The sequence below is a fragment of the Mustela erminea genome, chromosome 17, assembly GCF_009829155.1.
Source record: "Mustela erminea isolate mMusErm1 chromosome 17, mMusErm1.Pri, whole genome shotgun sequence".
In the NCBI taxonomy this organism is placed as follows: Eukaryota; Metazoa; Chordata; class Mammalia; order Carnivora; family Mustelidae; genus Mustela; species Mustela erminea.
Window position 1 is genome coordinate 34,114,555 of NC_045630.1, and position 22,210 is coordinate 34,136,764.

The window sequence follows — 22,210 nt, forward strand, 5'->3', positions numbered from 1 at the left end:
TGATCCGCCCTGGCCACTGAGATCTCAGGGCAGGCCACGCTCCTGTCCGCCCCCTCCCGCCCCCTGCCCTTCCCGCCCGCTTCCTCCCTTTGTCCTGTTGCATTTCTTTCTCATCCCACCTTCGCCTTGTGCTTGGCGGCCTTCCACTGATTACAAATTCTATCAAGCGCCTGTGACCTGGGAATCTGACAGCCCCCTGATAAGAAGCCCAGATTCTCTTTATCTCTCCCAGGCGAATTAGCTTCCCTCAACACCTCTGTCACATCACCCCCCATCTCCAGCTGACCCCCCATAGTCAGAGACAGGAGTTGGCAGATAAAAAGATCTTCTCTGGGCTAGTATTATAATTAAACACCTCGTGCTTTCTGTCTGGCGTGCAGGACTGGTTTAACCCTTGCAGCTCTCGAAACTCACGGCTCCCTCCTTCCCCCTTCCCCCTCCCCGCCTGCCATTCTGCTTCTCCTGAGTTCCTGTCCCCTGTCCTCTGGTTTACACCTAAGTGGCGGCGGCGGTGTGTGGTGGCATCTCCTGGCGCTGGCTACAAATGTCACTGAAGGCCGAGAGGTCTCTTTGAACTCAGAAAGGACACAAAGCTCTCCACTGACACCAGAGGGTCCTCGTGTCACTCAGCCTCCTCTGTCACCACCAACCTGCTCAGCTCTGCTTTGAGGGGTGCCAGCGTCTGGGGATGTGGGGTCAGCCCGTGGACCCGGAAGGTTCTGGGAACGGGGGCAGCTCAGGCACGGCGGTGAGAGAGAGCTCTGCAGCGGGCAGGGCGCGGCGGGAGTCCCCTTACCGAGCTGTTCTGGCACTGGACGCTGGAGCTGTTGAAGCGCAGGGCAGGCACGCGGTGGACGGCGCCCTGGATGTTGAGGACACACTCATAGCCTCGCTGGCCAGACTGCGGCTGGGGCAGGTTTCGAGCCTTCAGAGTGATGGGCTTTACCTCTCCGACCGGTATCAGAATCTCCTCTGTGGGCACCAGCTGGGGACAGTCCTGGGGGAGCAAGCGGAGAGACGCCATCTGTCCCGACTCGCACTTTCCTATGCGTCTCAGCCGGGGTAGGGGGCAGGACCCGGGTGCCCGGCCAGACCTCCTTGTACCCGGGTGGGCTGCCCATGAGAAGGATGTACCTCATTTAAGGGGCACTGGGGCGTCAGCAGGGGAAATGAAATCTCTCTCTTAGCTCCCGGAGCTTTGATATTGTCATCCCCAGTCCACACGCTGTCCCAGATCTGGTGTGCGTGCTACAATTTAGGAATTCATTTCCAAGCACCAGTGTGGCAGGCTGTGGATTTTATCTCCTGCCACACAGGATAAAAGAAGCCCCCGCGCGTCCCCGTCCCCAGCCTGGACCGCCTGCCTCTCGGTTTCATCCCCTCCCCGGCTCCTGTCCCCCCCTTGCACCGTCCGGCCGGAGGCATTCTGTTATCGACAGTGTCAGCTTCTCCGCTCCGGCTGAGTCGGCCTTTCCAGAAGGGGGATCAGCGCTCCAGGCAACGCTCTAAACACTTGCTCTGGCTTTTTATCTCATTTCATTACCAGGCCCTGCGTGAATGCCATGTTGCTTCGGAAAACAAAACCAAGAAAAGAAAGTCTTGGTGGGGAGGGGCTGTGGGAAGGACCGTGCGAGCCCAAGGAAGTGAGAGAGCTGGACTGATTTTCCGGACTTCTCTTCCTAGACGTTTCTTCTCTCCCAGGGGTCACGTTGCCACCTTCCCGCAGCTCTGATCTCCTGCCCATACTCTCCCTCGTGGGGAAGACGGAGCCCAACGGCCTCTGGCAGGGAGGATGGTAAGGGCCAGCCACCTCCATGGGCGGTCACTTCCTGTCTCCTGGGACCAACAAGGGAAATTCTTGACGGGGTGGGGGTGGGGGCTGGCACTTAGTGCCCTGGGGCCAGAGCCGCTGCACTTCCTGTGAGGCGTGGGGCAGTCTTGAACAAGGAGAACGGTCCCCAGCCCAGTGCTAAAAGCGCTCCTGGTAAGAAGCCGTTGGTGACACAGGTGGCATTGAACAATGGACAGCCTTAGAGGCAGAATTCGGAAGAGACGTAGGGGACCACAGCTGGGGCTGAGGCAGTTGCTTCTCTCCTCAGGCCTCAGGTACAAGCCCTCACTAGCTGGCCTCTGTCTCCTCACCCTGGGGGCTCTCGTGCACCGCTCCAGCCATCTGGGATTTCAGATGATTCTGAGTGGCAGTGCCCCCAGCTCTTGGTCCTTTGGTCCTTTGGAGATCCTTTTCTCTCTACCGGAAACACTCACTGGTACCTCCTGCCACTCTTCGACCTCCTGGCTCCTGCCTCAGCCACTCTGTAGCCTGAATGCCTCATAACTAGCCTTCAAATTCAGCTCTGCAGCTCCTTTTCTGGAAAGCTGTCCCTGACCCTTTCCCCGCCCTGGCCTTCAGGATGGGTTACAGATGTTCTCCCGTGATCGCATTTAGCCCTCAGGATTGCAGTTTCTTGTTGGCTCACTGCCCTCGCTGCTGTGGAAGCCTGGAGGCTCAGGCCACGTCTCATTCACCTCAGGGTCCCCGGTCTCTATCCCCGTTCCTGACATGCAGTGGGCACTTGGTCATGGCTCGTGGGAGGGTAAACAGAAAATGAGAAAATGAAGCAACACATGAAAAGATCGCTAACTTTCTTTCCACCTCCGGCTTTCTACATTCTTCAGAGCCTGAGGGTCGAGCCCTGCCTTGTGAGCACCAGGAAGCCCGAGGAGTTTGATTTCCAAAGCTGTGGTTGGGAATGGTCACTACTTCTGGAGTCGCGTGATTACTCAGTTGGGCCTGTCCACATCTAGTAAGAATCCTGAGAATTTATGAAACTCTGGATCAATTTTCCACTGAAACTTATTGAGCAGGACCTGGAGGAATGTCTGGGGTCACTGGTGCCCTCTGTCGCCTGTAGGCTAGCTGCATGTGACGACCCCCAGCAGACAAGGTCTCTACAAGAGACAGGATCATAAGGCAACCCCAGAGCAGATGGGTCCCTGCTTAGAAGCCAGTCACTCAAGCTGCCAACTCATAAATACGCTCCTTCCCGCACTCTTCCTCTCATGCCCTGAGGGCACGCTTGACAGAGTCTTTCATATATTTATAGCCAAGAAAAAAAAATGAACACCACTTTAGGGAAACCCAGACATCCCGTGGAAAAGGAGATACTATTTCCTGTTAGGGGCTAAAAAATCCCCATCGTGTCTAATAAATTAAAATTTTAATTTAGACTAGAAATAAGACTGAGGTATAATGAGGGTGTGTGTGTGCGTGTGTGTGTGTGTGTGTGTGTGTCTGAGACAGAATAAATTTTCAGACACAGAACTAGTTGATACATTGTAAGTGATGACTAGTTGTTTTTCATCTCTAACGAGCTCAGAGAACAAATTCAAGTTTTAGCAGCACTATCTTCAAGATGTGTTTCTGGAATTATGATGTTTTGTGTCAGTAAACAAGATTGTAGAACGCTTTTAACTTCGGCAAATTTACATCTATTACAAATATATTTTTATATATATTTATTGTATTACATATTTATTTACATATAATACACACACACACGTGTATACATCCTTATCTTTTTGTCTAGGTTAAGTTGGGTCCAACCCGGAGGTTAGAGAATCATAAGAAGACACTTGAAAAGTACTCCTTTTTTGTTTTTTGTTTTTTGTTTTTTTCTTAAGGGATTCTAATATTTTAGAAAAGAGTCCCACGGTCTGCTGTTTCAAGACCTGCGGGGACCAAATTTAAAGACAATGATTGGGGCGCCTGGGTGGCTCAGTGGGTTAAGCCTCTGCCTTTGGCTCAGGTCATGGACTCAGGGTCCTGGGATGGAGCCCCGCATCCTCTCTCTGCCTGCTTCTCTGCCTACTTGCGATCTCTCTCTCTGTGTCAAATAAATAAAATCTTAAAAAAAAAAAAAAGACAATGATTAGGGGCTTCCCAAATGCCTTAACAGGTTTTAGATTGCCTCAGTACAGACAGATGTTTTATCCTCTGCTTGTTTTTTCGTGGGGGTGGGGTTTGGTTTTGTTTGTTTGTTTGTTTTTTTTTGCAATTTCAGGCCACGAGGAGTAAGATTCTTTCTTTTATTCTCTAGGGTAAAGGAAGAAGGAGTTGGGGGTCAGGTACACTGCCTTCTTCTTGGGAAGCAGGGGAGGATCTAAAAGTCTGGGGTTGTGAGTGGCGCAGGTGAATAATACATTAAGGAGGAAGCAGCAAGCTTTCTGGGCAGCAGCAGGAAGAGTGAAGGCTGAGGGCAGGTGCAGGAGAGCCAGCAGCCTGGAGCACTGCTAAGTCGTGGGAACTTCAGTGCCTCAGGGCCTTGAGGAAGGCCACTGGGTTTCATCAGATACAATGAGGCCACTTGCAACTCCATTGTTTCTGTGAGCTTGCGCGCGCACACACACACACACACACACACACACACACACACACACACAGTTGCTGTCCTAAGAAAGAAAGCGCAAATAACCACGCTATGCTGCTATGCTTTCCCCGCAGAATGTTAAGACGGCTATCAGTGTTAAAATGCCCATTGCTACCGTTTTTCTCCCTGTCTTTAGGTCATCTTAACTCCTCTCTCTGTCTCCAGGCCAACTTGGCAGCAGGATCACCTCCTTGGCAGCAATCTGAGTTTCTGTCCAGAGGAACAGATGTCCTATCTGGGAACATCCCAGGGGCGGGGGTGGGCTGGGGAGGAGGAGCCCCGGCTCCGGGGAAGGCAGGACCCTGGCGTGGGAGCCCCGCGCTGCTCGGGACCGCGTCGCCCACTCTGTTTAGCTGTGCTGCTCAGCACGGAGGCCCCTTCGGCCCTCCGAAACGACGTCTCCCATGCGGAAATGGCATTATCTTCACCCACTGGACTTCAAAGAGAGAGAGCAGCTAGTATCCTGGGAAGCTAATCGGATTTATTTGGTTCTATCTTTCCCCTGGGACAGGGCGTAAAGAAGATATTTATGTATCTACATCTCACTAGGCCTGGTTTAGCCGTGGAGGGAGATGAGCTTTTAGAGCCGAAAGTCATACACAGTAAGCCATACACAGCCCTGCGCACGGCCGCTTGCTAACACCATGTCCCAGCTTGATCCGGCCCAGGGAGGCAGAGACTCGGGGGGTGGGGGTGGGAGGCATCAGAGATCTCTTATGCTCTGCACCGTGGAAAGGTCTGGCTCATAACCTTAAAAGAGCTCAAGAGATGGTTCAGTTGAAATTCAGTTTCCTCATCTATAAAATGGGCCCAGAAATACCCGACAGGCTTAGAAGGCTTAAAAGAGAGGCCTATGAAAATATGTTGTAAATGGCAAAAAACAAATACAAACATAAATATCCCTACGTACTTCTTGCGTGTGTGTGTGCATGTGTGTGTATGTGCTTGCGTGTGAACCCAGGATCAGAGGACATCAGCTTACCCACAGTCAGCCTGGGGACATTTACTCTGCGTCATGCCTTCTGCATGTATCTGAGGAAATTGCTTAAATTACCTAAACCCCTGTTTACTCATCTATAATAGTATTCATTTCATAGAGTGGACTAAATGACTGTGTGTGTGTGTGTGTGTGTGTGTGTGTGTGTGTGTGTGTATATATATATATATATATAGTGTTGCATATATAATAATCACTCAATAAATGTTCACTACTGGGGCGGCTGGGTGGCCCAGACTCAAGTGGGTTAAGCCTCTGCCTTAAGCTCAGGACCCTGAGGTCCTGAGATCAAGGCCCTGCACTGGGCTCTCGGCTCCACAGGGAGCTTGCTTCTCCTCCATCTCTCTGCCTTCCTCTCTGCCTACTTGTGAGCTCTCTCTGTCAAATAAATAAAATCTTTAAAAAGAAGTTCACTACCAATATTTTTATTTTGAATTAGGTACTTTCTTATCAAGCCTAAGCATATGGACTTGGTTCCTCACACCCCGGGGAAGAAGCAGGAAAATCTACCTCACAGGCTGGTTGGTCAGTATCTGCATGTGGGCCTACTAACCCAGCTTCCACGGGCAGCCTCCCCATCTGGAGAGATGGACTGGTACCAGTCCCTGCACACCCCAAACCCTCATGACCAAGGAGCATAAAGCCAAATTGGGATCCGGCCGGCAAGTGTGGCTGTGGCCATGGAGACCAGCAAGCTGACTGGCTCTGATTTTCTGCAGAAAGCATACTGTACTCAGCTCTTTTGGATGCCTGAGTTCTCTGTTGCCTTGGGCAAAAAACCTAAATTTTTAGCATCTTGGTTGCTACATATGTCAAATATGAATTATGTGAAACTGCAGGTCTGTTTCCAAAATCAATTGAGATGCCACATGTCCATGACTCTCAATCCTTAGACTCATTTGGAATGGGACCCAGGAATTTGGAATTTTTAAAAAAGATTTCATTTAATTTATTTGAGAGACAGATATCACAGAGGCAGAGGGAGAGGGAGAAGCAGACTCGCTGCTGATCAGGGAGCCCCATGCAGGGCTCGATCCAAGGACCCTGGGATTGTGGCCAGAGCCAGAGGCGGATGCTTAACCAACTGGGCCACCCAGGCGCCCCAAGAATTTGAATTTCTAACAAGTACCCAGGTGATACTGATGCTGCTGGTCCCCCTACCCTGACACATGGTTTGAGAACTCTTGTCACATGTGAGAAATTACAAATGTGTGCTATGTTAATGTTCCGTATACATCAAAGGAACTCATCAGTTATACATTGTTTTGAGGAAGTAGACATAAAATTTTGGTTCAGAGTTAGGGGGCCCTTACTGGACGTACAAAAGAAATACTCCTGGATCCTCAAAGAGGCACCTAAGGGATTGCCAGTGCCCAGAAAAACCTAAAGACATCGGTGCAGACCCCTAATACAACAAGGAAAACCCCACCCAAGCTGGACGTATGCACTTTTGCTGTTGCCCACATTTTCAGAAATGGGACTCCCCAGAGGCAGAGCTTTGGACGGAGAAGAGCAGAGCCTGGGAGCTCTTTGCTGGGAAGGGATGAGTGAAAGACCGTGGCCAAGAGCTTGCTGGGAACCTGAACCTGTTTCCTTTCCTGGGCGAAGTTAGAAGCCGGACACAGACCAGGCTTCCACCCCTGGCCTCCAGAGTGTCAATCCTGGGGCCCGCGCCGGGGGCCTGTGCTTTTCAGCAGTGAGAAAACGGCGGTCTGGCCCAGTTCCACTCGGGAGAGGCAGAGGCGACGCTGTGAGGGAGAGACAGAGGGTACCTCTCTGCCCCAAGCAACAGACATTCAGGAAAGAAAGTGAAACTAACTGGGGGTAAGAAGCCTTTGGGGTTCCCCCCAGGGCTCCTTCGGTATTCATCCAATCCCAAGTGGCCGGGTGGCAACAGCTTTTCTGTGGCCCTGCTCCCTGGAACATTCCAGTCTCTCCCCCGTGACTGTGAGGGAACCGTGTTCCAGTGACTTCTAAAGGGCACGAGGGAGGCCGGCATGTTTCCAATTAGCCTTCTGGCCTCCACAGCCCTGCAGAGTTTATTTGTCTCGCTCTGCACGCCCCTCCTCCTGCCCTCTCTCCAGCGGCAGGCCCCTTCCAGGCTTGGCTTTGGGTTTCCCGCTGCCGGAGGGGGAGCCCCTGGGAGAAAATGAAGCAGCTGTTCCTTCTCGTCTAGATCTGCACTCCTCTCTGTCTCTGTGCGTTTTGTGGTTGGCCTGGCTTCATTTTACTAAAAAACTTAAAAGTTGAGGAGGGGCCCACGTGAAGGTCAGTTTCTGAGACCTTTCAGCACCATCTTCTCACGCCGGCCTTTGCCTCCGAGCAGCCCTGTCTGCGGCTTCTGCTGTTCCTGGTCTGCCTCACCGCCCTTCGCCATTCTCCCGCGGACTCCCTGGCTGGGTGAACCACCCTCCACGCTGTACCCGTGGCCCTTGGGTCCTTTCCTTTGAGTAAGAAGACTGACCTGAAAGTGCCACACGCTTGCAGCAGAATCCCAGGGTTGGGATTAATTTCCAATGTCCACTCAGACCAGGGCAGCTCTTTCAGGCCAGCTACATCCAAGCACACCGACTGGCTGGAGGGGAATCTTTCTCTGGAAGGTTTTCAGGGCACTACATAACTGGTTCCATCACGCTGGGGCACCTGTCTTAAACACCACCAGTGGGCACCATCTATGTTTCTCTCTTTCAAGATGGGCACATCCCATGTTTCTGGCTGAACGTAACACGTATTATTTCAGAAACTCAGCAGAATTCAAGGCCATGGGTGTGTGTTTGAGAAACAGTTCAAGGCCTACTATATTCTTACTTAATTTTTTTTTTTTAACCTTTGGAGGTATAATTGGCAAATGAAATTCTAAGATATTTAAAGAATGTATCATGATGATTTGAGATATACTTTCTTATGTTTATTCATGGAAACAACTAGCATTTCTATCATGACTAGGAGACATTAGAAGACTCTTTCTCTCTCTCTCTCTTTTTCCATAAGACTCTATTTCTTGATCAGGGACAATGATATCCAAGGAACCCTTTCTAGTGGCATTTGGGTAAAGTGGCCATTTCTTCCTTCTTTCAGGCATGCATTCCGCAAACACTCCCTGAAGAAAACGCTGAGGATTTAAAGATACGATGTAATCCTTGCCTTCAAGAAGCTTCTAGTCTAGTGCAATGGCAACAGGTATGTAGAAAGAGTACAGCAGAATACACACAAGCTACACTTACTTACTTTTGCAGATTTTCTAAAAAGTGGAAGAAGAGGGTAATGTGTGTACACACGTGTGCCACTTATATGAATACGTACGTCTCTACAGTTGTTCAAACCCAACCAACTGGCCATTCTAGGGTGTGAAAACCATTAAACACAAGAAAGGGAAAGCGACCAAGCATGCCTCATTTTCCCAAGGCAAGCTGTGAATGTGTATGAAAGTCAACATCACTGGATACTCATCGGATGAGGTATTCCTTGGAAAGACAAGCAATCTGATATTTCATGGTGTTGATAACAAAGGTGGGCCAGGCCTTGGGGATGGAACACTGGCTGTATAACAGACTGGGACTTTTTAGCAAGGCCTGGTTCTTTTCACCAGCTGAATTTCCTTCTCTTTCTAGAAGGCCACCCACCCAGTCATACATCAGAGTCAAAGAATCATTGAAACTTGGAGTTGGAAGAGAGGTTGGCATGAAAGAATGGTTGAGAGTGAATGTTCCATTGAATCACACTATGTCTGTAGCCAAGCAAAGGCCTCAGACTCAAAGAATCAATGCCATTCAGGGCCCTCTTCTAGACAATGGAGTCGGTTGGTTGGATATGTCCTCTCAGCTTTCAGTCTCAACCCTCAGTTCCCCTCAAGCCTTTGAATGTAGAAGAGTCTTAGGAGTCTAGAAGATACAGCACATTTCTCTGCCTTTGGGGTATTTTTCTGCCACTTTTTCTTTTCTTTTCTTTCCTTTTTTTTTTTTTTTTTTTGAGTTTTATAACAATGGGGTCTTTCTAACATGTAGAATCTCTGGGAGGAAGACCAAGATGCGTCAGGGCAGGGAGATGGCCAAGCTGCTGGACTGCCCACCTGAAAAGGGAGGGCTACTCAGATGCACTAGAAATGTCACCATGCCAAGGCAAGCCCTGCTTACCTCTGAAATATTGATCCGGCCCTCCTGGAAGGAGCAGGTGGTGGGGTCGTGAGTGCAGAGGTTCCGGTATTTGCACCAATGACAGCGGAAGGCGCTGTTGACACAAGACAGGCACCTGCAAAGATGGAGACAGTAAGAGGCAAAGAGAAGGGAGCAGACAGGGAAGGTAAGGGTCCCAGGTAGCCCACGTATTATGATGGAGGCTGGTTATCCTAGCCTTTCTCTCAGGAGGGCTGATTCGTGGGGCACCGAGAAATATGGAATCTCCTTTGAAGATGTTCAAAGGACCAGAAAATTGGAAAAAAAAAAAAAGAGTCTAAAGTGGAAAATGTAACTTATAGAGCAGCGGTGTGTGAGAGCTGGCCTGCATCAGCTCAGGAGAGCTGATTATTTACATTTCTAGGAATTTTGCAAGTGGTCGGTATCATGTTAATAACTTGAAATCAGCCATGGACAGAGTATTTACACCCTAGAAATTGGCAAATACTGCATACTAGGGTTTTTTCTTGATTGATGGCCGTTAAATATTTACCAGCATCCCACCACTTGTAAGGCACGAGACATAAGACTTAAGACAGAAAAGCACAGGGATAGAAATTGGGCAGATAGGATTCCGGGCTTGGACTGCCACTTGGGGTCACCTTGAGCAAGTCACTTCACTTTCTGCATTGGAAGTTCTTCATCTGTCTGTCATAAAACTTTCCTGTCTGCTCCACAGGGCTGTTTAGCATCAAACAAGATAATGTGTAGGAATGGTTTAGAAAGGTACAATGTTAAATGTGTTACTTTCAAGTGCTCAAATTACCTGTTATTTCGAGCTCTTAAGACACATTTGAGTGTCAAAGACTAGAGCAATCACACGTGTTTCTGGGCTTTGGGGGAGTTAACAATATAACAACATGAAATGGCAATTTGTCTCAGTCTCTAAGTAGGGGAGCATAGCAGTAGTATGGGGGTGTCGCATGCATTTCTTGCCAGGGTAAGCGCTTCTTCCCCTCTAGTTTTACCTGGGGGCTGTGTGTGACCAGACCATTATAATGGAGTTGGGTTTTGTCAGTGGGGTGGGTCTTCCTGCTCCTTGTCAGCTCCCCCCCATCTAGCCTCTGACAACTAGACCAACCTGGAAGGGACGCAGCTGGGTCTGCGATCTGGCGCCATCTGGTGGCCGCTCTCTTTACATTTCGGTGGATGGGTCTCCATCTGGGGGTGACATGCTAAACTGTCACCCTGTTTTGGGTGCATTAGCCCATCTACACCTCCTCCTCCCTGTGCTGATCAGTCTTACCCACTTCCGGATATGCCCAAAGGGACTGTGTTTCTGATCTTGGGCCACACCGACTGGTTCTTGCTAATATCTTAGGATTCAGCAAGTAAAGAATGAAATTGGACAAAGAAAGATAAGATGGGCTTTAAGCCCGGCCTTTCCCCTGGCTCACTTTGTGACCTTCGCTGCAGCACTTATACCTGTGGGTTTCAGTCTACCATATTAAAAGCAGGGGATTGAACTTGATTCTGTGACTTTTTGCTAGGAATGCCAGGAGTAGAACAGGGTAAGATAGTGTTTGGCAATAAAATGGAATCTTTGCTGTCAAGGAGTAGGTTTGGTTTTTTTGTTTTTTGTTTTTTGTTTTTTTTAATAATTATTGGGTATATTTTGCTTTGTTTTGCTTTTGTTTTTTGTGGGGTTTTTTTTGGCTAAAACTTGCTGTCTGTGACTGCATTTCTGTTGCCATAGCAATGCAAAGTGGTGACATCACACCGAACTGCCCTGGAGATGAGGATGCTCTCACGAACAATGAATTCCATCACCACTGTGCTGGAGTTTGAGAAGGAGGTGGGGAGTTTCTTTTGCCAAGACGCTTGCGTTTTCCCCAGCGGGGTTAGCTGGGATGGGGACGCAGTGGTTAGTGGGCAATTTAGTTTATTTTGGTTTCTGTACTTATGCCCTGCCCCCACCCCAGGCCCTTTTTATCACTTGTCCTGCCTTTCTCAGCACATCTATTGACTTACCTCAGTGGGGCCCAACTGTGTCTCCTTCCTTAACTACTGCGGAGATCCTAGAGTTCCAGCAGCTGATTCCCATGATAAAAATCGAGATCAGAGAAGGGGAGGCTGGGGAGGACTGGCTCATTGGTCTCTTTTAATAGCTAAAGATTCCTTTCAGGTACAGTGGCACACAAACCCTCTCCCCATGTGGATTGTTGAGCCCATCTTGTCCACAGCCTGGACCCTACAGACAGGATGCCTTGGAGTTATGTAGACCTCAGGTTATTCCTGTCTTGGGAAATGGGAAGGACTGGCCCATAGACTATCCCTAATGATTGCTCCTGGCTCCTTCTGGTGTGGTGTTGTTGCTTGATCTCTCTCCTTGTGGAATGTCCAGGGTCACTGGTCCAGTGGCTTTTATGAGGCCCTATTATAGAGACCCATTTCCCTTTTTCTAAACCAGAAGGTATAGAGATCCCAGTTGGTATAGAAGGAGTCTCAGCTTCTCTTCCAGAGAAGATAGACAAAAACTAAATATGGGTCTCTCTTCCTGCCCCACTGTAGAAGCTCTTCGCTTGTGGGCACCACTGGTAAGTGTTCTGCTGCTGGACATGGCTGGCGAGGCCAGTTGGGGCCTACTCAAGCTCTTCTAGGGGCTGCTAGTTTGGTCTGGTTTCTCCCTCCTCTTTGAAAAGCTGAAGGCTGGGTTTGGACCACAGTGGAGTTAAAGTCGGCTCTCCCCCTCCTAGCCTGTGCCTTTATATCCTGTCCTCCTCTGGGGGTAGCTGTGTGCATAGTTGACTTCTACCTTCGAGTCTCTCTTGGACTCGGACATGGAGCATACGTCTAATTACATTCACTGTCAATCTCTCCGTTCAAAGCCACCACCAACTGGTCTTATGGTCTTTGGACCATGACCTTCGTCTTCACGTCAAACTCTCTGTTTACTGTCTAAGCTGGAGAATTGGGGGCAGGGTTGTTGGGGGTCCTGGCAAGGGAGATTGGATGAGATCAGCGTCTTGGACAGTGAGACTCATTCTGTTTAACATAACTGAATAAACCGAACAGAACTGAAAAGGAACGTTTATGGAGAGCTTACTCTGTCCCCCACCGTATGCCGGGCCCCAGGGGAGACTAGGAGGGGAAGCCAGCACGTTGGAGCTTCGAGAACCCCACACCTGTATCCATGCCCAGGGCAAGGCCCTCGCCCGGTAAGTGCTTACAGTTGGTGGGCGCTGCAGTTGTAGAACTTGAACTCGGTGCTGACAAATATCTTCCCTGTCTCCTTGGATCTCAGCTGTAGCTCTAGCCCAAACCAGTCTGGGGGTAGGAAAAAAAAAAAAAAAAAAAAAAAAAGGAGAGGGTAACACAACCTGGGGGCTCAGTGGAGAATCTGAGGGTAATCCATTAAACCGGTCCAGGGCTTTCCTGGGGGCATAGATAGTAGATGAAAACTGCCTGAGGCATCGCCTCCCAAGAGGGTCCCCTTGATCCTGCTGAGACACCCGTCACTGAGACCCAGCCACCACCCCCACCCCTTAGGGGAAACGGAATGAACCACATCCCACGGAAACCCTTGCTTTGGTGAGGCATGTTCAGTTACTGAAAGACTTCAGGAAATATGAGGCCCGAACCTCTCAAGCCCCCAGTTCCATGGGGAGAACCCCACTGGAAATCACTGGCTGGAGCCACTGCCATTCCTAGAAGGGAAGGGAAATCTGCATATGGGCAGATTTAACCCAAATGGGAACAAAGGTTTTCCTTCTTCCTAAATTTTGCTTTGGGCCATGACAATTAGCTTTCAGGCTCAAACGAGCTGTATAAGCCCATGTTAGCATCTGTGATATGAAGGCTTGGTCAGGCAGCTTTTGTGCTGGTGCTCCCATCCTGCCCCCTCTGCCCTCTGTGCATCACCCCATCCCCCGGGCACTCTACTCTTGACCATTCTTTTTTTTTTTTTTTTTTTTTTAAGATTTTATTTATTTGACAGAGAGATATAGCAACAGAGGGAACACAAGCAGTGGGAGAGGGAGAAGCAGGCTTGCCGCTGAGCAGGGAGCCTGATATGGGGCTGAATCCCAGGACCCTGGGACCATGACCCAAGCCAAAGGTAGATGCTTAAAGACTGAGCCACCCAGGTGCCCCTACTCTTGACCATTCTGGTAGGGCAGCCCCTGGCATGTGACTCTCTCAGCACACACTTCTTACCTTGATCCAGAGGGATGCCCGGGACATCCTTGGGTCCTGGTGAGATGCAGATGACCTGGCTCCCGGACACTTGTCCCTCCACCTCGGTCAGGTTCCCGAAGGCACAGGAGATGCCCACAGACAGGTCGGGGGCATCACTCACAACTAGGCTGAGCTGTGGGAGGAGCAAAAAGCCTCAGGAGGAAAGAGATGACACCATAGGAAGAGAGAGTTCTAGGGCCTCTGGGGACCAGGGCTCCGGGTCTAGCCCTGCTGTGGCCTGCTTGCAGACTCATGGCCCCCAAGCTCATATCTAAGGAAGGACATTGGTCTAGTGATCCTCTGACTTTGACACAGAGTAATTACTGGAGTGCAGAGTTGATGGCTTTTATTAATATCACTGAGTTTAGTTTTCAATCTTGGCCAGCCTCATAAAGGACTGGGTGAAGGGCCCTTAGAGGGAAAGGTACCAAAATTCCTCTGACTTTTGTCATTCTGACATGAAACCATGACCCTGGAAAGCAAGTCTTGAGCTGAGCCCTTTGCAAACAAGCTGTAACGCTGGCTTACCAATCTGGAGGGTTACTGGGTTGGTGGGCAACAGCTAGCCCTCTCCCTGGCTACGATTCAGCGGCTGCTTATCAGGATGGCAAGTGTCCTAGAGTTTCTGCCTCTCTGTGCCCCCAACCCTAGGTGCCCTGCTTGCTGACAGCCCCCGCCCAGTAGGGCGGTGGCTTCCTAAGGAACTGTGGGGACCAGAGAAAGCAAGGAATGTGGACACCAATAGCTCAGTCATCTGCAGTCATCTGCTGCCTCTGGGTTCCAATGATCTAGGCCAGCACTTTCCAGCTTTTTCAAGTTTGCATACCCTCCTCTGAATGGTAAAAATACCACTGAGCGCCAGAAATGAGTTTGTCCACAACACAATAGAATATCTAAGTGATATTTGACACAATAGGTAAAAAATGCGCCTGGCTTCCTCTAGCAACAGGGGGTGACCATAAGCGTGCATGGCAACAATACCCCGCCCCACCCCCGCCAGCCTCCAAGTCGGGAACCACAGTGTACATAGGTCTCCCATTGTCTTCCCACCAACACCTGGCTCTATTTATTTGCCGTGGCTTCTCACTCACAGTGAGTGTCACCTAGCCTCTCCAAACATTTGTTTGCTGCTGAATCCCTGCCCCAGTTTCGTTTCCATGGGGCCAAGAGACTTAGGTACAAACTCCCCTATTTGTTCCCTCGGCTCCATGGGAGCCAAAACCTCCTGGTGGGGATGAATGAACAGAAATCTTGGAAGGTTCATTAACTAATTAACATCCGTAAATGCTCATAAAACCTTCAGAATGAAATAATCGTGCAGGGCCTAAGGACATGAAATATTTGGGGTTGTACCCCGACAGGTGGTTAAGGGCTGTTTTAGTCTCTTTAATATTCACTTTAAGTACATACTGACTGTGACTTAAGCCTCGGTCTCTGTCTCTGTCTCTGTCTCTGTCTCTCCTCTCTCTGTCTCTCTCTCTCTCACACACAGAGGCAACTCTAAGGTCTGTGTGAAAAACCGCATGAAGTGGAGGAATGTAAACAGAGCATGTAACAAACAATGTGTTATTTAGTATCGGATCACACTATGTTGTAGATGTTTGTTACTAAATGCAGAATCTAGATTTACAAAACAGATCAATGGGTAATGAGTTTCCCGGGAGTACAGAGAATGACTGTGCCCTTTACAATAGGAACTACCATTGGTTTTCTATAAACACAGCATTTCCTTGGAGTGTTTAAAGTGAGAGCCAGTGACAGATATACGTGCACGTGTTGAAGGAACACGCGCACACCACGTGCGTGCTCCGTGCCCTCCCCCGCCCCCTGCGGCCCCCAGGAGGTGTTCCTTACCCGCCGGCTGTGTTCAGACACTGAGATGCTGCTGGGCTGCACCTCAAGGCTCATGCACTGGCTGATGCTGGCCGCAAATCGGTTGGGTTCCCAGGCGCGCTGGCACTTGTCCCTGCGGGAGCACCTGCCAGGGACACACATTCATAAGAGGTCAGGCCTCTGAGACCCATCTGCTGGGCTCCACGGTCCCCTGGCGGTTTTAAGAGCGGTTTTCTGCTCTGAGGCTCTTGGCTTGTCTTCTACTTATGCTTTTCACTTAGCCCAGAGGGCCTGGGTGACTCCCAGATGGTCCTGATCACAGTTAAACACAGACTAAGAGGAAGTGGGACTCACCCCCAACATGAGCGGTACAGTTTAGACATAAAGAATAGCACCTGGGGCCGCCTGGGTGGCTCAGTCGGCTAAACGTCTTTGGCTCAGGTCATGATCTCAGGGTCTTTGGTTCAAACCCCATGTCAGGCTCCCTGCTCAGTGGGGAGTCAGCTTCTCCCTCTCCTCCACGCTCCTTCTCTCTCTAGTTATCTCTGTCGCTATCTCTCTTTCTCTCAAAAAAAAAAAAATAAATAAAATCTTAAAAAAAAAAAAAGAATAGCTCCCGATAGATAGCATCTTTACAGGTTGTGTGGTGAGCAAGGGCGGCAAGTCTGGGGAATGAGAGGGGTAGCCCCAAAAGAGGCTAAGCATGTGAGCTCTGGGGCCCGGCTACCTGGATGCTTCCCTCCTTCCCCCAGGCCACTGCATACTACGGTGTCCCTTTGGGCAAGTGACTTAATATCTCCGTGACTCAGTTTCCTCAACCATAAAATGGAGAGGATGGTGATAATACCCTACCTCACAGGGCTGGCGTAAGGATTAAATACATGAGTACTTAGAAAATGGCTTTTTGGGGCACCTGGGCAGCTCAGTTGGTTGAGCACCCAACTCTTGATGTCGGCTCAGGTCATGATCTCAGGGTCCTGGGATCACGCTCCCCCTGCTCCTTTGCTCTTACGTGCTCTCTCCCTCAAATAAATAAATAACTCATTAAAAAAGAGAAAATGACTTTTCAGCCCTTATAATAATGTTAATGATGATGACTATTCACGTTTTCATTCTATCCCCAAAAGGTGTCCAAGGCAGGACAGGTCTTCACTGAGTGGGACGGCCTGCAGGAGATCCTATGGCTGGACTAATGACTCTCTGAAGGCAGGGACCATGTTTTATTCATTGAGATGGTCTCCCTGTCACATGCTGTATCTTAAATAAATATCTGCACTGTGAAATAACGCCTGGAGACAGAGAAGCAGACTGGGGTGGGGGGGGGGCTGCCTTCGCCAGAAAGCTGTGCGGCCGGCCATCTCTCCCGACAGCTTCTTCTCGGCCCCGGGGCAGCAGGTGGGCACGGGGACGCCTGCGAGCCGGGCATCTGCTGGCCGCCCATGTCACAGGCGAGCACATTCCAGGGCTGGTGCTTCTCCAGACCAAATCCCCCCCCCCCCCCCACATACCACAAGATGCCACAATCCCTCAGTGATTCCCCCCACCACCACCTCCCCCTCCCCCGCCCCTCCCTGCCTCCTTTCCAAGCACATAATGGATCTAAATATGAATGCTGTCAAAGAAAAGAATTATTGAGGTTTAAGTGAATCCTTAAGATAGCTCTAAAGTGAGCTCTTGACTGGGGCCTTTATCTCATTGACTCACTGAAATGGCTCTTTTTTATCATACTATTTATGGCAACAGCCCTAACAGAGATAAATAGCCCTGGAGACAATAACACACTTGCAAGAGCCAGGCACACAGAAGAGACAGGAAGGTTTCAAATCCCCCCCACCCCCCAGACCTAAAGCCTCTTCAGCAATCTCCCTGGGCCTCCATTACAGTCCAGTGTGCAGGCCTGGGAACTGGAACTGGGCCCATCAACTCCTTCCCACCCAGGCAGGCCGCAGGTGGCAGGTGCGAGGGCACGGCGGGGGGCCTGCTGACCGCAAGGAGGACCGAAAAGGAGCAAGCTCTGGGCACGAAGAGGAAAAAGCTTGTTTCTAAGGGCTCTTGACAGGCTGGAGGGAGAGGTGTGCCCCGTAGGTGGAAGGGATTCTCTGCCACAGGTAAGGAGCCCAGAGGACGGAGGAAATCGCAATCTATCCTGATGTGGCAGCTCAGGGGATCTAGAAGCCACAGCCCACCCAGACAGGAGGAAGACAGGGGTGGTGTGGGGCCGCCGGGAGACTCCAGCACTGTGACAGATCAGTAGGCTCAAGCATGAGCTGGGGAACACGGTTGTCCTTGCTGGCGAATCAATGACAATTCCCCATCTGTAAGGGCTGTTCCTCTTGGGAGAAGCGCCGAGTGCACCCAGGCTGGGTGGGCAGCGCAGGGAGCAGGGAGTGGGCAGGTAGCCTTGGGCACTCTGCAGGGGGCGGGCAGCCCTCAGGGTCCCTGATGAGGAAGAAATCCTCCTGATGAGAGAGGCCGGTCAGCACCACAGAGGGGAAACGCAGGGGTGGCCACATCAGCCATTCCCGTGCTCAGCAGCAGCTGCACCCCTTGTCTCACTGTTCCCGCAGGAACGTTTTCTGCAAAACTTCTTGAAGAGCCTTTTACCTCCAAACCCAAGCCGGGAACCCAGTATTTGTGGGCTTAAATCCAGTCCGGATTTTGCATCTGTGAGGCGCCTGCTTCCCTCCCTCCCTCCCTAGGCCTTGCAACACCTGCCACAGAGGCGGGAAGCCAAGAGCTATTGTGCAGGACCCTGAACTCTGGCCCTCCGCCTCCGCCTCCACCCCAAACCTCGCTCATTGCATGGAGATGCTCTGCCGACTGGCAGCGAGCCAGGGAGCTTCCAAGTCCATTGGGGAACAGAATTCCTAGCCAGCGCCTGCCTTTTGGTTTTCACCCTCTTCTCTCCCTCTGGGGCCCTTCGAATTAGGAAGTTTAAGTGTGATTTTGCATTTCTATTGAGCTGGTAGTCAAGGGGCCGGGTGTATCTGAATAGGGGTGTGAGGCTAGTTAGAGTGAGACACAGACTTCTTGAAATCATGAATTAATGAGGCCAGAAGGGTCCTCCCAAAGGTTCAGAGTTCATAATAATTACTTTGATTTGTACAGCCTATTCTGCGATTCCTTATTTGCAAAGCATTTTATTATTTCATTTAATCCCCACAGTGTACCTGTGAGGTAGGCATTATCCCTATTCAGCGCTGGGGGAGTGAGGCCCAGAGCGGTCAGCGGACCATCCAGGGTCACACAGTGGCTCACTGGAGTCCAGATCCCCCACCCCCAACCCCACCCTGGCGCACTGCCATCTGCACGCGGGCGGCAGGTGGCAGGATGCACTGAAGAGTTTCTGGGGAAGCCGAGAGAATGCTAGAGCTTTCCTGGTGAGTTCTTCTGGTGCCACTACCCTTCCCGGTATTGACAAGGTGCAGATTAGGGAGCAGCCAGGAGGGCAGAATTTGGAAGTGAAATGAGAGCAAAGGCATGATGCTGGGAAAGAAGGACCCCCACCTGCCTGCAGCCTCTCTTCCTGCTCTCCAACCTGGATGTGAATTCCTGGAAATTCCTCGCACCCTGGAAACCCCGGTCACATCCTCATCAACAGTCCCAGGAAAGCACCTGGTCATCAACAGTCCCAGGAAAGCACCTGGTCATCAACAGTCCCAGGAAAGCACCTGGTCATCTGCACTCCAGGCTCCTTTTTGGAACGATCCCCAACTTACATGTTGTGCAGGGAGCACCAGCCACAGTGAGGGTCCCCCGAGCTCAGACACTCTCCACAAGTTGTGTACTGCTCACAGGATTCCACGGGGACCCTGGTGATCTGGCAGAGAGAAGAAAGACAGCACAGTTAGATCAGGGAGTGAGGACTGGCTGATGTGTGTTCGGACTCACCTATACTACTCCCACCGGTAGTTGCACTGTCCCCGCGGGTAAAGAGGGGACACTGGGGGGCGGGGGAATCAATGGCCTCTCTCTCATCCGTTTGCCTGGTGCAAGGTGGGGTTACAGCTAAGGGGAATGTGTTTCTGGGGGTGGCCAGCCCAAGGCTCCTTCTTGCCTTCACCAGGGGCAGAAGCATATCTTCCTCTGTCTGCCCACCACTCACGTCCTTCGAGAGCTGGCCAGGCTCATGAAAATGGTGACCTCTGCTGAAAGCCCACTGAATGCCACCAACTTGTCTCTGAAGGGCTTTCAGCTGGACTTGGGCAAAGATACCCTGCCCGCACAGAACACATTTGAAAAGGGAGAGAAGGAGAAACTTTTCCTATCCAATAACATTCATCGTATGGCACAGTCTCTCTACATCCAACCCAACATACCACCTGGATCCAATTATCCCATTCTCTGATGTCTGCATGCAATTTTTTCTAGTAAATCTTCCATCCTTTTGAAAAGTCTGGTTAAATGGGAACATCCACAGAGATGAGCTGCCTGATTCCGTCTTGCTGGGGAAAGTGGGAATTTGCAGATCAAGTCTCTGCCCCCCACCCCAAGGGTGCAGCCAGAGCGAGCTCCCGCCAGTTTCCCTGTGAGGCCCTGCAGGGCCTTGAGACGGGCCTGTGTGGACCCGAGGCCACCACCTGCCCAGTATGTGTGACATTCAGGTAAAGGGGTCTGAAGATTGCCTTCTTCCATCTGCAATGCTCAGTACCGTTGCTGGTTGGGGCAGGAGGCTGATGGGCTGCAAAGCCATTTGCTGGGCTGGGGCTGAGTTCTCCTTCATCGGAGCAGAGAGGTCCCCCACCCACTGGATGTGTAAACCAAGTGCAAACACACAGCGTGGGGTCCAGCCACACGCTGTTCCGCCTCGGGCAGAGGGACAAAGGATCTGCTGGGGACACTTTCACAGCATGCTCCTGAGAGGATGGGGAGAAGTTTAACACGCTTATCTAGCAAATGTTTATCAGTTGTCACTACAGCGAGGCTCCAGGGCGACGTCAGAGGGAAAGACTAGCCATCAGACCACGGGTCCTGCTCCACGGAGCTCAGAGTCCATGGGGAGTTGGTAATTGCAAAGCTGGAGCTTCTCACCTGGGACAGGCGCCACCGTAGAGGAGGGGTGCCCAGGACAAGGTGTGGGGGGAAGAGGCCATTGGAGAAAGCCTGAGTCAGGGGAGGAGAGCGCTGGTGCAGAGACGCGGAGGGGCACAGCACAGTGAGCCGTTATCACGAGCAAAAGTCATTAAGGACAAGTTCAGCAGAACTCAAGGGTATTGCCTGGCTGGGGCAGGGTGAGATGTCATCGGACATACGCTGGGGCCAGACGAGGTCTCGTGCACACGTCCCGGGAGGCTCCCTTTCTTGGTTGGGTGCTCCCCATTCTCACCGTATCGTAACACCTAACATTGCATCACAAGGCTTTTCTATAAGTGGGTGGACGCGATCAGCTTTAAACAGTCCTAACCTCCTTTTAATCACAAAAATGATGCAGGAAGGATAATAGTAAAATCTGGCAGTTCAGTTTAAGAAACTAGTCCTGGGAGAGTGCAAGCCAGTCTGAAATCGCCTCCAGGTACCAGACCCGAGGGTGTGAGTCGAAGCCTTGTCTGTGGTGTGCCCTGATGGCTGACAGAACAGCTCAAGGGGCTGAATTGCCCCTGGGCCGCAGGGACAGACAGGGTGTCTGGGCAGAGAAAGGCCGCCCCACACCGGGAAGTGCCCCGCTCAGGTCTGTACTCCAAGAGCGGTGCTGTTCAACCAAGGGTCCTTCGTGGAAGAGTGGTCAGGGCGGGGCAGGATCCCCACGCGGCGTCTGAGGGTGCAACTCACGGACCTGGGATGCCTGTTCACATTCAGAGAGATGAGTCTTGGGGTGCCTTCCCAGTGTCTGAAGGCAACTGTGTGGCCACAACAGGACTCAGGGGTGAAAAGTTTCAGGAAAGCCCAGCCAAGGAAGGTCAAGGTCGTCCAATAACATTCAGCCCTCGCTTTGGCAAGGAACTCCCGTCTCTGGGATGGGAAAGTGAGTCAAGGTGACAGGTGTCTGGAAGGCTGCGAGAGGGATTTCTGCCCCCAGAGGGAGGCTGCCTTTGTCCTTTACACTCTGCTCTATTTCTTGCAGCTGACCTAACTCCTCCCTGAGTCTGCTCACGATTCCTGCCCCGAACGACTTGGTACAGTTGAAAGAGACCATCCAGGAGTGCCAGGGGGCTCAGTCGGTTAAGCGTCTGACTCTTGATTCTCACCCAGGTCATGATCTCAGGGTCCTAAGATGGAGCCCCACATCAGGCTCTGGGATGGGCGTGAAGACTCAGACGATTCTCTCCCTCCCTTTCCTTCTGCCCCTCCCCCTGCTCGTGCACGCTCGCACGCTCTCTCTCTTTCTCAAATAAGTGAATATATCTTTAAAATAAGTAAATAATAAATAAATAAATAAACAAACAAATACATAAATAAATAGAAGAGACCATCCAGCCATTGCTACCAGCCACTGGCATCATTACATTGCCTTAAGAAACAACCTTGACCTCTCAGACTTATGGCCTATGACTCCTCCAAGGAGCACCTTTCTGAAAGCCTGCCTCTCCTGGGCCTGGATCTCTAAGCCCTCCAGGATCTCTGCAACCCCACAACACCAGCGGGCTTCTGCCAGGTCCCTCCAACGC

At 51.0% G+C, this 22,210-nt stretch overlaps 1 protein-coding gene and 2 long non-coding RNA genes across 3 annotated transcripts in view; 1 reads left to right on the forward strand and 2 right to left on the reverse strand.

The window, feature by feature from the left end:
- Positions 1-22,210, reverse strand: part of PLXNA2 (plexin A2) — a 212,270-nt gene that overhangs the window by 60,816 nt on the left and 129,244 nt on the right. Inside the window, exons 5-10 of the mRNA XM_032318661.1 lie at positions 19,325-19,425; positions 15,627-15,750; positions 13,752-13,905; positions 12,767-12,863; positions 9,558-9,672; positions 797-997 (exon numbers count right to left, since the gene is read on the reverse strand). Coding sequence (XP_032174552.1) covers positions 797-997; positions 9,558-9,672; positions 12,767-12,863; positions 13,752-13,905; positions 15,627-15,750; positions 19,325-19,425 — 792 coding nt within the window. The remainder of the gene's footprint in view (positions 1-796; positions 998-9,557; positions 9,673-12,766; positions 12,864-13,751; positions 13,906-15,626; positions 15,751-19,324; positions 19,426-22,210) is intronic.
- On the reverse strand, positions 4,020-5,533 carry LOC116576456. Its single transcript, XR_004280168.1, has 2 exons — positions 5,338-5,533; positions 4,020-5,278 (listed from the first exon to the last, which is right to left on the reverse strand). It is a non-coding gene; the product is annotated as an uncharacterized LOC116576456 (long non-coding RNA).
- Positions 6,522-9,558, forward strand: LOC116576454. Its single transcript, XR_004280166.1, has 3 exons — positions 6,522-7,248; positions 8,503-8,604; positions 9,429-9,558. It is a non-coding gene; the product is annotated as an uncharacterized LOC116576454 (long non-coding RNA).